Source organism: Martes martes (genome assembly GCF_963455335.1).
Source record: "Martes martes genome assembly, chromosome: 6".
Lineage (NCBI taxonomy): Eukaryota > Metazoa > Chordata > Mammalia > Carnivora > Mustelidae > Martes > Martes martes.
In genome coordinates, this window is record NC_137893.1 from 3,523,477 (window position 1) to 3,536,966 (window position 13,490).

The 13,490-nt window shown below is 39.9% G+C and overlaps 1 protein-coding gene across 1 annotated transcript in view; it reads left to right on the plus strand.

The window, feature by feature from the left end:
* Positions 1-13,490, plus strand: part of PDE10A (phosphodiesterase 10A) — a gene marked incomplete at its 5' end in the record, with an annotated part of 286,161 nt that overhangs the window by 198,861 nt on the left and 73,810 nt on the right. Inside the window, 2 exons of the mRNA XM_080806394.1 lie at positions 1,148-1,268; positions 2,291-2,340. Coding sequence (XP_080662520.1) covers positions 1,148-1,268; positions 2,291-2,340 — 171 coding nt within the window. The remainder of the gene's footprint in view (positions 1-1,147; positions 1,269-2,290; positions 2,341-13,490) is intronic.

The following is a 13,490-nucleotide window of genomic DNA, read 5'->3' on the forward strand; positions in this document are numbered from 1 at the left end:
TGGGGAAAGAGAGAAGAGAAACAAACCAAGAAACAGACTCTTGAGTCTACAGAACACACCGATGGTCTGGGAGGGGAGGGAGCGGGTTGGGGGTGAAGGAGGGCACGTGCCGCGATGGGCGCTGGGTGATGCACGGACGTGATGAAACACTATGTTGTACACCTGACACGAATACAGCACCGGCCACTGACTATGCTGGGGTTTTGAGAAAAGAATAACAGCGAGTAAAAAGCCTTTAGGAGCAAGAGATACCTGCGTGGTCAAAAAGAAGAGAAAGGTGGCTTGAGACGGTGTTGTAGGCAGACAGCAGGCACAGTTTGTAGAATGTGGGAAGCCGTCCTGCGACGGGTCTGTTATTCTAAGTTCAGTGGGAAGCCTCAGGAGTATTTCAAGTCAGGGAATAATGAATTTTATTTGGTTTATAAAATTTGCCGTGGCTGTTATTTGGAAAATAGGCTTAGAGGGGACACTTCGTGGAATGCAGTTTCTCGTACCTTTATAGAGGATACAGGGCGACCTTGTGCTGGAAGTAGCTATGATTTAGCGTTCGCCTTGACGCAGACCCCATCCACCTGCTACTGTCCCTGCTCCCGCACCGAAGCCCGGAGCTTTGGACTCGCAGTGAGGCAGTCAGTACTGCCGTGACGGTGACCCTGAGAGCGGCTGCCTGCTGTCCAGGGAGGAGCGGAGGCCCGGCCAGCGCGGTGGCCCCGCTGGTGCAGGTGAATGCAGAGGAATAAATTCTGCTTCCCGCAGTGCAGTGCACATCGGCTCACTTGCTAGCGTCGTACAGTGTTTCATTCCATTAGCAAACTTTTGTACGATTTTTACTGATTATATAGAAAACTTCAGAAATGAAGAGGTAATTTGTAAAATTTGATATTTTATAATTAAGTATACATGGAATCTATAATTCTAAGTCCTAGCAATTTTAATTTTCAATCGATTTATAATAGATTATAATAATTAAATAATGCTCTTTAAAAGCATAATGTGTAAAAGCATAAAAGTATATAAAGTTATATACGTTAATAATAAACTAAGGGGTTATATGCGTTATTTATATATGTTAATTATAAACTAAGGAGTTTTTAGTTTATTATATTTAGTTATGTCCTGTCTTTCTTTTTTTTTTTTTTATTAAAAGTACCAAGACACGAATATGCAGGGAGTTGTGTATGAACTCAACAGCTACATAGAACAGCGGTTGGATACAGGAGGAGACAACCAGCTACTCCTCTATGAATTGAGTAGCATCATTAAAATAGGTAAGAAATGTTTTGTATTCCTCCTGTAGAAAATTTGAACCGAAGTTTCTTTTATTCCATTGCAGAAAATGGAAAAAGTAATGTACTTTACTACAAGGCAAATGCAAGTCATTTATTTACTTCTGTTTTTCGGCTAAATTTGAAATGAGAATATTTTATTGTGAAACTACCAGAATGAGTCAAACCTAAAAGTTCCTAAGTTATCTAATCCCAAAAAAGTATCTGTGAGATATATAAATGGAATGTACTGTGCTCTCTAAATAAAACCTGGTTTTCTTTGGAAAGTACAATTTTATTGAATTAAATCACATCTTTATGAAGGGAATTATTAATTTTTAAGGAACAAAAACCATTTTAAATTTATTTGGGGAGATGACAGACTTATATACTGTTATCACCATTTTACTGATGAGGAAGCTGTGTCAAAGACAGACGGGCCAAATATTTTACCCAAGGCTGCATGAGTACAAAACTGTGAAGCGGGAGTCTACGTTCAGGCAATCCTCTGGTCATACTACCTGTTCTCTGCTTTGATAATTGCCTTCAGATGGCCCCGAAGCAGTGTTAGGAACATGTCTCGTCAGTGATGACATGTGGATGTGTATATATATATATATCATGCTTTTGGGTTGATGCTATTATCGACCCTTCATTATTATGAATATCTCATCCGGTATTTTTTGTACTTTAAAAATTAAATACAGTTCTTAAAAATATTTCCAATAGTTGTGATATTTAAAGTTTCACAGAGACACTGTTACATAGAACATTGGCTGCTGTGTGCATTTGAGGATGTCACGTCTTAAAATCTCCAGCAGCTGATGAATAATGAACAAAAATGCTCTAATTATGGGATTGAGTAAAGCCATGAGTTAGCTTGCTCAGGTGACTGCATGACCATTGCTTGTGTTAACATAAGTCCTGTCACAAAAGTCTCCTATCTGAGGTCTCGCCTTAGAGAGTTCATACGTGCTCTGTTCTTCCATTGAGATTAGTTTCTTCCCTTTTTATTACTTTGGCAGCCACAAAAGCTGATGGATTTGCACTGTATTTCCTTGGAGAGTGCAATAATGTAAGTATCTAAATTTAGATTTTGGTGCTCTAGATAAGAAAATGTCATAAGCTTTTTTAAACAGATACACTGTTATAAACAACAGAGACGTGGGAATTGGGTACTTCAAACTTATTTTTCTTCCCTTTCCATGTACAGTTATTGCCAGCTGAGAAGTTTACCAGCAGAGCATAAAATCTTTGGGCATAAAAGCTTATAATTTATTTACTGCTTTAGTTTTGGTTGATGGTATCCTATCTTAGGAATGGCATTTCCAGAGTTACTATTTGGTACAGAAGCTGTTTCAGCACTGTGGGCTGTGCCCTTGCAACACACAGTCTGCAGTAGAGGCAAATGAGAACAAAAGTTCAGCGTTTTTAATGTGATTTCCTAGATAAGGAAACTCCAGCAGTGCTGGGACGGAGTTACTAAGTGGGGGTCCCCGAGCTATGGTCGCTGTAGCTCAGACTGTCCATGGCATGGGGCTTCTCTGGTCCTCCAGTCTTCTGTGCAACAGGCTGGGCGCTGTGTTTCTGGTTTAACTTCCTCAGAGCACAGGCCACCATCAAATGCAGTGTGTAGAAAGCACTTTAAAAAGTACTTGAAGATGTTCAGCTACTGGCATTTGATTTTTGTTATGATATTGAAACCATATACGTAACATTTTAGAGTGACATTCTGTACCAATAAGAATTATGTTCATAGTCAAAATATTTAGAAATCATTTATAAATATATTTGGAAAATTTTTGCTGTGAAAAATTATGTGTTAGGCATCGTTACTTGAGATTTGGAATGTATTTTTGCAATGTAATACTTGTATTCATGAATAATCAAAATGTGTGCTATTTATAATATATAAAATGTTAATAGGAAGAGAGATCCAAGTGTTCTGAGATGTTTGATAGCAATCTTGAGTAATACAGCAGTGAAAAGGACGAACAGCAGTCGCACAGAAATATTTCTTGGCTGATTTACTGAACCCATAATTGATGGTCTTCGTTTCCGCAACCCTTCTCTCCCTCCGCATAGTAAAACGTGTGTCCCAGGATTAAAAGCTCGTTGGGACCAGGACCTTTCCTTACTCATCTTCACACTCACCAGCATCTCTCCTAGTGTCTTCCATGTACAGAGCAAGAGTATTCGTTAAATTGAATTATTCAGGTATCACTACTGCTTCGAAACACTTCAAATGATATCTCAGGCTAATGGCTAAGCTACTAAAATAACAATAGATCTCATTCTTTCGCGTTCATTCTAAAACTTTATTTCTAAAATTTTGCCTATTATCTAGTTTGCAATTATGTTTAAACTGTACTGGTGTGTTTGTTAGCTTGGGGTGGTCATGAGTGTGCACATCCCCTTACGACGCCCCTGGGACCTGCAGACAACTCCCAGGGCTTGGCCTCGGTAGCTGAGTAAATACGACGCGGCCCTTTCCCTTCAATCACAGCTGTTTGTGATCCAGACTCGGACCTACCCAGTTCTCTGCTGAAGCCTGGATCCTGGACTCAGCATTTCTAGCTGTTTACATGAAAAGAAGTGAGTGAACCCTGGAACTGAGACGGCCACATGGGATGACCCTCTGCTCTGTGTGAAAGAGAGGGGGGATGTGGTTTGCGGAGGTCAGGGAGGGCAGGCAGCAAGAGCCCAGGGTCTGCCAGGTGTGTGAGCCTCAGGAGGTGCCTGGCTTTTAGAGCCTGGAGTTAGATTCCCGAATCCCAAATTCTTAGTCATTTCGCTGTCTTGGTTTTTGGTTTTTGTGTTTTCTTTTTTATTTCTTATTTATTTATTTATTTATTTATTTTTGGTTTTTGTGTTTTGGGGATTTTTTTTGCTTTATTTTTACAAGCTCGTTTGTATGTTGACCTTCGTGAAGTAGGTTCCTGGAGTATGTGATTTAGAAAAAGCTTTTGTGTCCACAATAAACTGTATTCTGCGTATACCAGTTCTAATTCTTTTCACTTTGGTAAGCCGAGGGGAGAGGACGCTGCATCCCTGCTTGGCCGGCGTTCCATGCACTCCCGGCCTCGGTTGATCTCGCTCTGCCTGGCTCTCTCCGGGGTCGCTGCTTCGTGGGCCCGGCCTTGCTCAACAGCAGGGCCCCAGGAACAGCAGAGCGCCGCCCGGACTCGCGGCCTCTTTCTGAGCGTCCAAGTCCGTCTCCCTCCGTGTGTGTGAACTTCATAAGCTTCTCCTTGGGAGACTTCAGCTGAGCCTGTAATTATGTGTTTATCCGTGATTCGTGAGATTGTCCGGCTTTCTCACGAGAATGTAGGCTTCGTGAAGGCAGAGACCTCGTCTTCCTGGAGGGATTCTTTTAGGGGATAATCACTGCATTGTGTTCACCGCATTTTTCCGTGAATGTGTTCTGCACAGGCAGCTAGGCCTCAATATTTCCCTGCCCTCGGGATTTCCTCCCTCCCTTCCCCCCTCCCTCCTCCCCTTCCTCCCCTCCTCCCCTTCCTCCCCTCCTCCCCTTCCTCCCCTCCTCCCCTTCCTGCCCTCCTCCCCTTCCTCCCCTTCCTCTTTCCCTCCCTTCCTTCCTCCCCTCCTCCCTTCCTTCCTCCTCCCCTTCCTCCCCCCCTCTCCTCCTCCCCTCCTTCCTCCGCCCCTTCCTCCCCTCCTCCCTCCCTCCCTTCCTCCCTTCCTCCCTTCCTTCCTTCCTTTTGAAAAGCAGGCCCCACACCTAGTGTGAAGCCCAACATGGGCCTTGAAAAGCAGGCCCCACACCTAGTGTGAAGCCCAACATGGGCCTTGAGCTCATGACCCTGCGTTCAAGACCTGAGCTGATCAGGAGTCAGACATTTAACGGATGGAGCCTCCCGGGCGCCCCTGGGGTGTCCCTTCAGCTGTATCTACATAATTACCTCTTTCTTTGCTCTTCATTTTTCTTACATCTGAAGTCTTCCATTTGAAATCACTTTTCTTCTGTCCTGTAGAATTTCCCCTAATGAGAGTGTGCTGGTGGGAAACTCAGTTTTTGTCTACCTGAGTATGTCTTTATGTCATCATTTTCTTGAAATAAATCTTTGCTGGATAGTTCAGACTGATAAAAATTATCTCTCTGTATATTGACTTGAACATAGTTACTTCTGGGTTCTTTATTTTTCCAGTCTTCAGTATAGTTTTTTTTTATTCCCTGGTTATTTTTTTTTAAGGTTATCTTACATTTCTTGGGACATAACTACATTAAACATTAACTCTACACCTCTTTCATATATTTTATGTTCTCTCTGAATTTACATTTCTTGGCTTTTGCTTCATCCATCTCTCACGGATGGTGGCTTATTTGCTTGTGTGTTTTATTTTCTTTTATGTTTTAACTGTGAATCATAATCTTCCTTGAGCCTTTTTAAATGGCCGTTCTTAGGGACTCTGTCTAAGCTCCTTTCGTGGACACAGCATGTGTATTTGTTTTCGCCAGTCACCTAAGGCACCACTAATCCAGGAGCATTTAAATTATCTCATGAGATTTTTTTTCAGGCGGCAAAGTAGTATGGATTCAAGCCTTACACCCACAGGATACACAGTTATGATTTCACAGAAGACGTTTTTATTTTCCCTCCAGCAGTAAATTCAAGATAATCTGGGGTCCTACTAATCTCCTTGTGGCTGTGAGTATAGTTGCATTTCCAGCTAAAATGAGGCGTTGGCCCTTCGCATGTCCAGGACCCCTGTAGGGGTTCTGCTTGCCGCGGTGGTTTCCTAAGGGGAGGTCAGTACGTCTAGGCTTTGCTGCTCTCAAGAGCAGTCCAGCTCAGGATTTGCTTGCCTCGGACGTTCCTCTATTGACTTCTTTTCAGACTTCTGTGGATTCCATCCATTCTTCTGTCCAGCAATGCATTAAAAGTGTTGTAAAATGTGCTTTGTCCAGCCTTTAAATAATTTTAAAATTATTTTTCTCAGGAGTATCATACTATCTAATCCTCCCTATTGCTTGAACAGATGCTGACATACTTTAAAATGTAAGCTAACGATATTCAGTGAACTATATTGTCTCTCTCTATATAAATATTATATATATACTTATATATGTATATGTGTGTGTATAGGCCCACGTGAGCAGATACATGTGTATTTTCTTAATACAAGGTGGCATATTATAGATATTTATAAATATTTTTCAAAAATTGCCTCAGGACTTTGAATCATAATTATAAAGCCTCAAACAACTCACACTTATAACAGAATGTATATGATTTTGTGAAAAAAATATAATAATGTAACCCAAGTGGACTGAGATAAAATTTTTAGTCTATATCAAAAATATCAAGGATTAAGGTACAGATGGGATGAATTCTGATACAAGGATTAATTTCTTTTTTCATAAATAAGAATCAGCAAAAACAATTTCCAAATTGATGCATTAAGAATTAGAATTTAAATAATATTTTAATATATCAAAATTTCCACTGGTAGAATTAAAAACTCATATCAATATTACCAGAGAGAAAAACATGTAAAGAAAACATGGAAAGTTAAGGAAAAGATAGAAAACAAACTAGGTAGTATTAAAACACTAAAAATAAAACATAAAATAGATCGTGGTACTCCTTACAAAAATATGTCACAACAAAATTGTAAGTAGAATGGGCCCAGCTATCAAAAGAAAAAAGTCTTAAATTAGATTTAAAACCCCCACAACTGTCTTCTATTTTATAGAGACACATATAAACAAAGGGCTCAGGAGTAGTTAAAAATAAAAAGGCAATTTTAGGTCCATCTGGGTGGCTCAGTGGGTTTAGCATCTGCCTTCGGCTCAGGTCATGATCCCAGGGTCCTGGGATGGAGCCCCGCATGGGGCTCTCTGCTCAGCCGGGGGTCCGCTTGACCCCCTCCCTCTGCCCTTCCTCACCCCCTGCTCGTGTTCCCTCTCTCTCAAATAAATAATTTAAAAAAATAAAAGTAAAATTTAAAAAGGTAATTTTAGATGGAGCAAACCTATTCCAGAAAAATAAAAACAAAGGGAGAACAAGTGCCACAAGATCAATGATGAAGTTGAATTTGGGGAATAGAAGCATTAAATTGGAACAAGAGTTCAGTTGGGATTTGTGAAGTGTTTAGTCTGCATGAAGGCAGAGCTGTTATGAAGTTTATGCTGTAAATATTTGATGCATCAAAATTTGTAAAGCAAAGCATGCCTCCCCAAAAAAAGAACAGAAGAGTACAATAGTAATTTTAGGATTGACAGATCAAAAATACAATTCAGAGAATGTTAGTAGTATTAATAAGTAGATTTATCCAAAAAATATATCTACCTAATTTTAGGACTTACCAACATGGATTTCCCTCTGTTTTTGGGTTAGACCCTACTTTGATGCAGTTAGCCCCCATTTAAGAATTTCAGATCCCCATAATAGCTAAAAAACAGGGAATTAACATAAATAATGTGTAATGTGACTCTTTATTGAGATATTGAGTATAATATTTATAAAAATGAATTGTAGTATTGCTAAAGCTCTGGACAAAATTGTTCACAGAAGAAAATCCCCATTCTTGAAGTATTAAACATCTTATATACATTTTTGACACATTAATAAGAGACAAAATTAATTCATTAATTCAGCACATTCTTACTGTGTATGACTACATGGTAGTGTTCACATACTAGTGACGTGGTAGTAAATTAAAATCCCTGCCCTCTTGGGATTTGAGAGTTTAATCCATCCACTTAGAAAAAGAAACAAGAAAATCTGAAAACTCTACAGACATAGGGACACCTGAGTGGTGTGGTCAGTTGAGTGTCTGACTTTTGGCTCAGGTCGTGATCTCCGGGTCGTGAGATCGAACCCTGTGTCTGCTTGAGGGTTCTCTCTCACCCTCTGCACCTCTACCTCCCTCTCCTCCACCCCTCTCTCTCTCAAATAAGTGAATAGAAAAAAAAAAAAAAGACTATACAGATATAAGCTATTTGCTAACGTAATTACTAAAGAAGAGAAAACAATTATTTATGTTTAATAATTTAGAAGATACAACAATAGGTAGAATGAAGATAAGTTATGAGAGGATGCTTGCACTAATAAATATGAATTCTAGACAAAATGGACAGTTTTTTAAATATATGATGCATATGTAATATATATAATATAAAATATATATTGTCCCATTGAATGCAAGTGATCATAGAAAACCTAATAGGACCAGTAAATGGAAGAAACTGAAAACAGTGTTAAAATAAAGCTTTTTAAAAAGCCACTAGGAGGGGCGCCTGGGTGGCTCAGTGGGTTAAGCCGCTGCCTTCGGCTCAGGTCATGATCTCAGGGTCCTGGGATCGAGTCCCGCATCGGGCTCTCTGCTCAGCAGGGAGCCTGCTTCCCCCTCTCTCTCTGTCTGCCTATCTGCCTACTTGTGATCTCTCTCTCTCTCTCTGTCAAATAAATAAATAAATAAATCTTTTAAAAAAATAAAAATAAAAAGCCACTAGGACATATATTTCCAACTGATTTTTGAGTACAAACCTGGTTCAGGCCGTTTGCTGCCCCTGGGAACGGTGACAACCAGAATAGTCTCCCTCAGTAGACCTTGCCTGGGCTCTTCTTGTTCACACTGCGCTGGCACGTCCTTCAGGAGAGAGAATTCCTGTGCGTTGTCTCAGAGCTTGGAAGAAGGACCGCTTCCCAAAAAATGATTCTGGAATTGTCCCATGTGAGTTCCAGGTCACCACTTTGTGAGTTGGACAAGATTTTTAAACTTTCTAAATCTTAATTTAACTTCCATTGGTTAAATGTTATGTCGTGAATGTTTTTCATTCAGCAACCACTTAAAATACCTGCTGTATACCAAACAGCTATGCTAAATTGCTGAGCATACGAAGATTATAAAAAACAACAAACCACCATTCCTGTCCTCAAAGAACGTACAACCAGTAGAGGAAATGGAGGAGTCGGCAGCTCAGTGTCCAGGGTCTTGACTACACACAGAGAGGAAGCCAAGGTGTTCTGGGATACTGAATTTGATGGGGTGCTCGGGTGCTCCCCTTACAAGCAAGGCAGATGATTAGCTTTGCTGAAGCAGGGGTTGGCTGGGCAGATGATTGAAGACCTCTCACTTCACAGGTAAGAAGGGGAAATAACGGGCTTTCTCAGGCAGAAGCAGCAGTCTGTGAGAAATGCCGAGTTAAGAGAGGAAGTAGCGTATTTGTATGTCCTGGCCCTTAGCAGAGACCAACGTAATGACGCCTATGAGGTATTCTTGAAATATTTGTTGGGGGGAAAAAAAAACCTATCTTTTCCATGATACGATCTTGGTTCATTAAACTTTTGCTGTTTGTACAGTTTTTCTGTTTCATACCTGGTCTTTTACTCGGATACATAACATACTTGATAATAGTATCATTATGATTTTTCTCATGTTATCTGTAAGAGTTGTTTGTAAAAGCTGAAAACCTTTCAAACTCATAAATTTTTAGATAGCTTTTCATATATTGGTGTTAAAAACCAGTTTATAGCAAGTACTTTAAAGTAATTGCATGACTTTCTTCAACTGCACAATGAACTTCAGTGGGTTGATTTTTAAGGATCATGCAGAGTTAGTTCTCTCTCTAAAGTCCCAGGTGAGCCTGGGGCCAGCTGCTCCTGGCCATCTGCATACATCTAAATTCATTTACTGTCCACTGCCATCTAGTGTCTTATGAGAAAAATAACTCCATGGAAAGCCTAAATAATAGACTTTTAAAGAATTTCTAAAACTTAACTGATTGCGAATTGAAACTTTAACATAAGAAATGAAGTTTCCTAACAAAGTGGTCTTTGAATTGTTTATGGGAAGGAAGATCAGAATGATGTCTACAACCTGACCTATCTATTTAATTGAGGTCAATGAACCAGATTTTCCCATTTCATCAAAAAATCATGTTTTTCCAGTAAATTCTGAGTCCTTTCTTTTTTTTTTTTTTTCAAAGATTTATTTATTTATTTATTTGACAGACAGAGATCACAAGTCGAGAGGCAGGCAGAGAGAGAGGGGGAAGCAGGCTCCCCGCTGAGCAGAGAGCCCCATGCAGGGCTCGATCTGAGGACCCCAGGACCATGACCCGAGCCGAAGGCAGAGGCCTTAACCCACTGAGCCACCCAGGCACCCCTTCTGAGTCCTTTCTAGTGTTCATTTTCCACCAAATCTTTTTCTCCTAATTTGCTTTTTTATAATTTGAATGTTTTCTTATGGCTTTTTTGAGTCAACCTACTGGTTATGACGATTGTTACCAATCTTGCCTACTTTCCATTACCTAACCTTAGAAATAAGTATTAAAAATTGCTGTTATTCCAGAAATATTGGCTTGTTCATAATGGGTTTTTTTGAAAAATTGAAGAAGCTAATTTGTCCCCTCCCACCCCATGGCCGGTCTCTTTGACGGTCCTCGGCAGTGGAGGACTAACAGTCCGTCAGCCCCTGTGAAAACCCTCAGAGGAGAGAAAGATTGGTCGAGTTGCATGTTCTGGATGCTGGTGATTTTTTTTCTCTGGAAAGATAGAGGTGGTTGAGGTTTGAAACTTTGGAACTTTTCCTTGTTTTTAGTTTTTATCTCTAGGCCCTAAAATATGTTTGTGCTAATAAAAGCTTTCATAGATGATACAGTGTGAGAGCAGGAGTTAATTTTAGAGACTCAGTTCAACATTGCATTTTATACATAAATGATGTGTTGTAAGTACATGCATAGTAGTCTTAATACATTCTAAAATACATTGTAAAATACTGTGTGGTGATGTTTGATAAAAAACAGTTTCCATTCACCCTCCTATAAAATAGTCTGGTTTTTTATCTTAATAATCAACATCCCAGGAAAAAGCCTTATGTAAAAATCATGTGTTTTTTTTTTAAATAAAGTTACTCTACTGTATCACTGAACTCTACCTCAGAAACTAGTAATACGCTATATGTTAATTAATTGAATTTAAATAAATATAAGAAGTAAAAATAAAGTTACTATTTCCTTTGTAAGTTTCCCTAGTACTTACTTACACCCATTATAGGTTAATTCGGTACTGCAGCCCCTTTGCCAATGAAAGGTGCAAAGTATATCTTATCAAATAAACTGTGATTACTTTGAAACATTAAGAACTGAAGCAAGACTTGCCTTGTCAGGTCACAGAATGTATGACAAGTTTGTAGTCATTCAGGCCGTGTGGCGGACAGATCGACTGACAGGTACAGCACTGAGAATTCGGAAACACCCAAGTGTTCTCAGAGTTTGAGCATGTGGTGACGGTGGTAGCTTAACCACCGAGGAGTGACTGTTCAGTACCCAGCTGTCCCATCTGATGATTTCCGGAGAGTAAATAAAGGTGGGCTTAATGAATCTTCCCCATCCCTTGAGTACATGCAAGATTCAGCCTCTAATTTAGAGGTTGGTTACTGATTTTTTCCACTTGCAGTAATAGCTGCCAGTGAGCGCGTTCAACGGCACAGGTCGTGGGGAACAGAAAGCACGTGCTATCACTGAACGCGGAGTTCACACCAGCGGTTGATCTTCCATCGGAGATGGATGTTATGCGGTGAACCTTTGCACAGGGAATTGCATGGAGTAAAACACAGAAACAAGAGAATGGGAAGGCGCTAATGAATTGCATGGAGTAAAACACAAACAAGAGAATGGGAAGGCGCTAATGCAGAGGGAGAAGGTGAAACCACGTCAGAAAGCGGTGTCCGTCCTGGGTCGGTCCCCATTTTCCCTTCCCGCCTGCTTGGGCCTTCATCTGGTGATTTATCCAGTGCTCGGAGCACTCGCCTCTGGCTCTCATTTGGAAACATTTCTAATTGATAAATACGAACAAAAATCATAAGGTAGTTGGTAAAACAAAGATAAAGTTTCCACAGTAAAGGATTATTTAATTTTTTGGTAACTATTATCTACAAGTTTTTCAGATTCAATCAAGCAGTTGAAAGATTTCTAAACCTTTTATTGTCAGCTTAATACATAGAATAGGTTTCCCTACACCCTTTGTGCAGTGTTTGCTGTCTGTTTCTCATGCCTCGTATAGAAACCCTACATAGAAGGGATAAATAAATATTTTATAATATTACAGAAATGACCTAAATAATATAGGATTATATACACTATTCTTTCATTATTGACTTTTGAAGGTTAATTATAACTTGTAGATATTATTAAATCTAGCCCTAAGGGGCATATAGCAAAGTCATCCAAAAGAAATACCTGTTGTAGATCTTCAAACAACAAACAAAGCCAAAGACAATTAAAAAAAAAACAAAAACAAAAATCCAGGGTGGTTCAGTCTGTTAAGCCTCTGCCTCCAGCTCAGGTCAGGATCCCAAGGTCCTGGGATCGAGCCCCACCTCGGGCTCTCCACTCAGCAGGGAATCTGATTCTCCCTCTCCCTCTGCTGCTCCCCTGCTAGTGCTCACTCTCTCTGTCAAATAAATAAAATCTTTAAAAAAAAATCCAAAGCTGCTGCTGGGAGCTTGCCCCAGAGTTTACCTTCTGTCACCGTCCCGGGAAGCTCTGTGGGAGGGAGGCAAACCCCTCAGTTTTGTTCAAGCTCATTTCCTACATTCCGTCTTTGGTAAAGAAAGCATCCTTCTTGTGATTAACTTTCTCAGAGTTTGAGAAAATCATTATTTCTGATTTTTCTTCAGGCTAAATATACCACGTCCTTTATAGTGTTTTTCTTGCAGTCATTCCTTCTTCCTGTTCTGGAACAACTCTTCTGCTCTTCCCTCAAGAGAGGGTGGCTCACTGACTTTTACTGTGGCGGGGACAGACACTAAATCTAATCGAAGTCTCAATTTCCTCTACACCATACGCATATTGGTGTGTAGTGGAACTACGGTAACTCTGAAACTGGTGACGTGAATTCTAGGCTCTTTAAAAATAAATACGGTGCAATTGTCATTTGCTGTCTTATGTGTAGTTACATTTTAAAAATCTTTTTAAAGCAGAATAAACATTTTTAACTTAATCTCTTAAAAAGAATCTTTAAAATGTATTTCCCCTGGGCATTGATTGTATTTAATTACAAATGCTGTGTAAGCACAGTCCTAACTAATACAGATATATGTGTGAATAAAGTATTTTGAACTTAGCTTCGAATCTAAGTAATGAGGATTTATTTAGAGCAGCTGGGGGTGGACCTATGCTCGCTTCCCAACCATCTCCCCGCTCCCAGCTGATTGAAGGACCTCCTTCCTAGGCTTTACTCTACTGTGATGGGA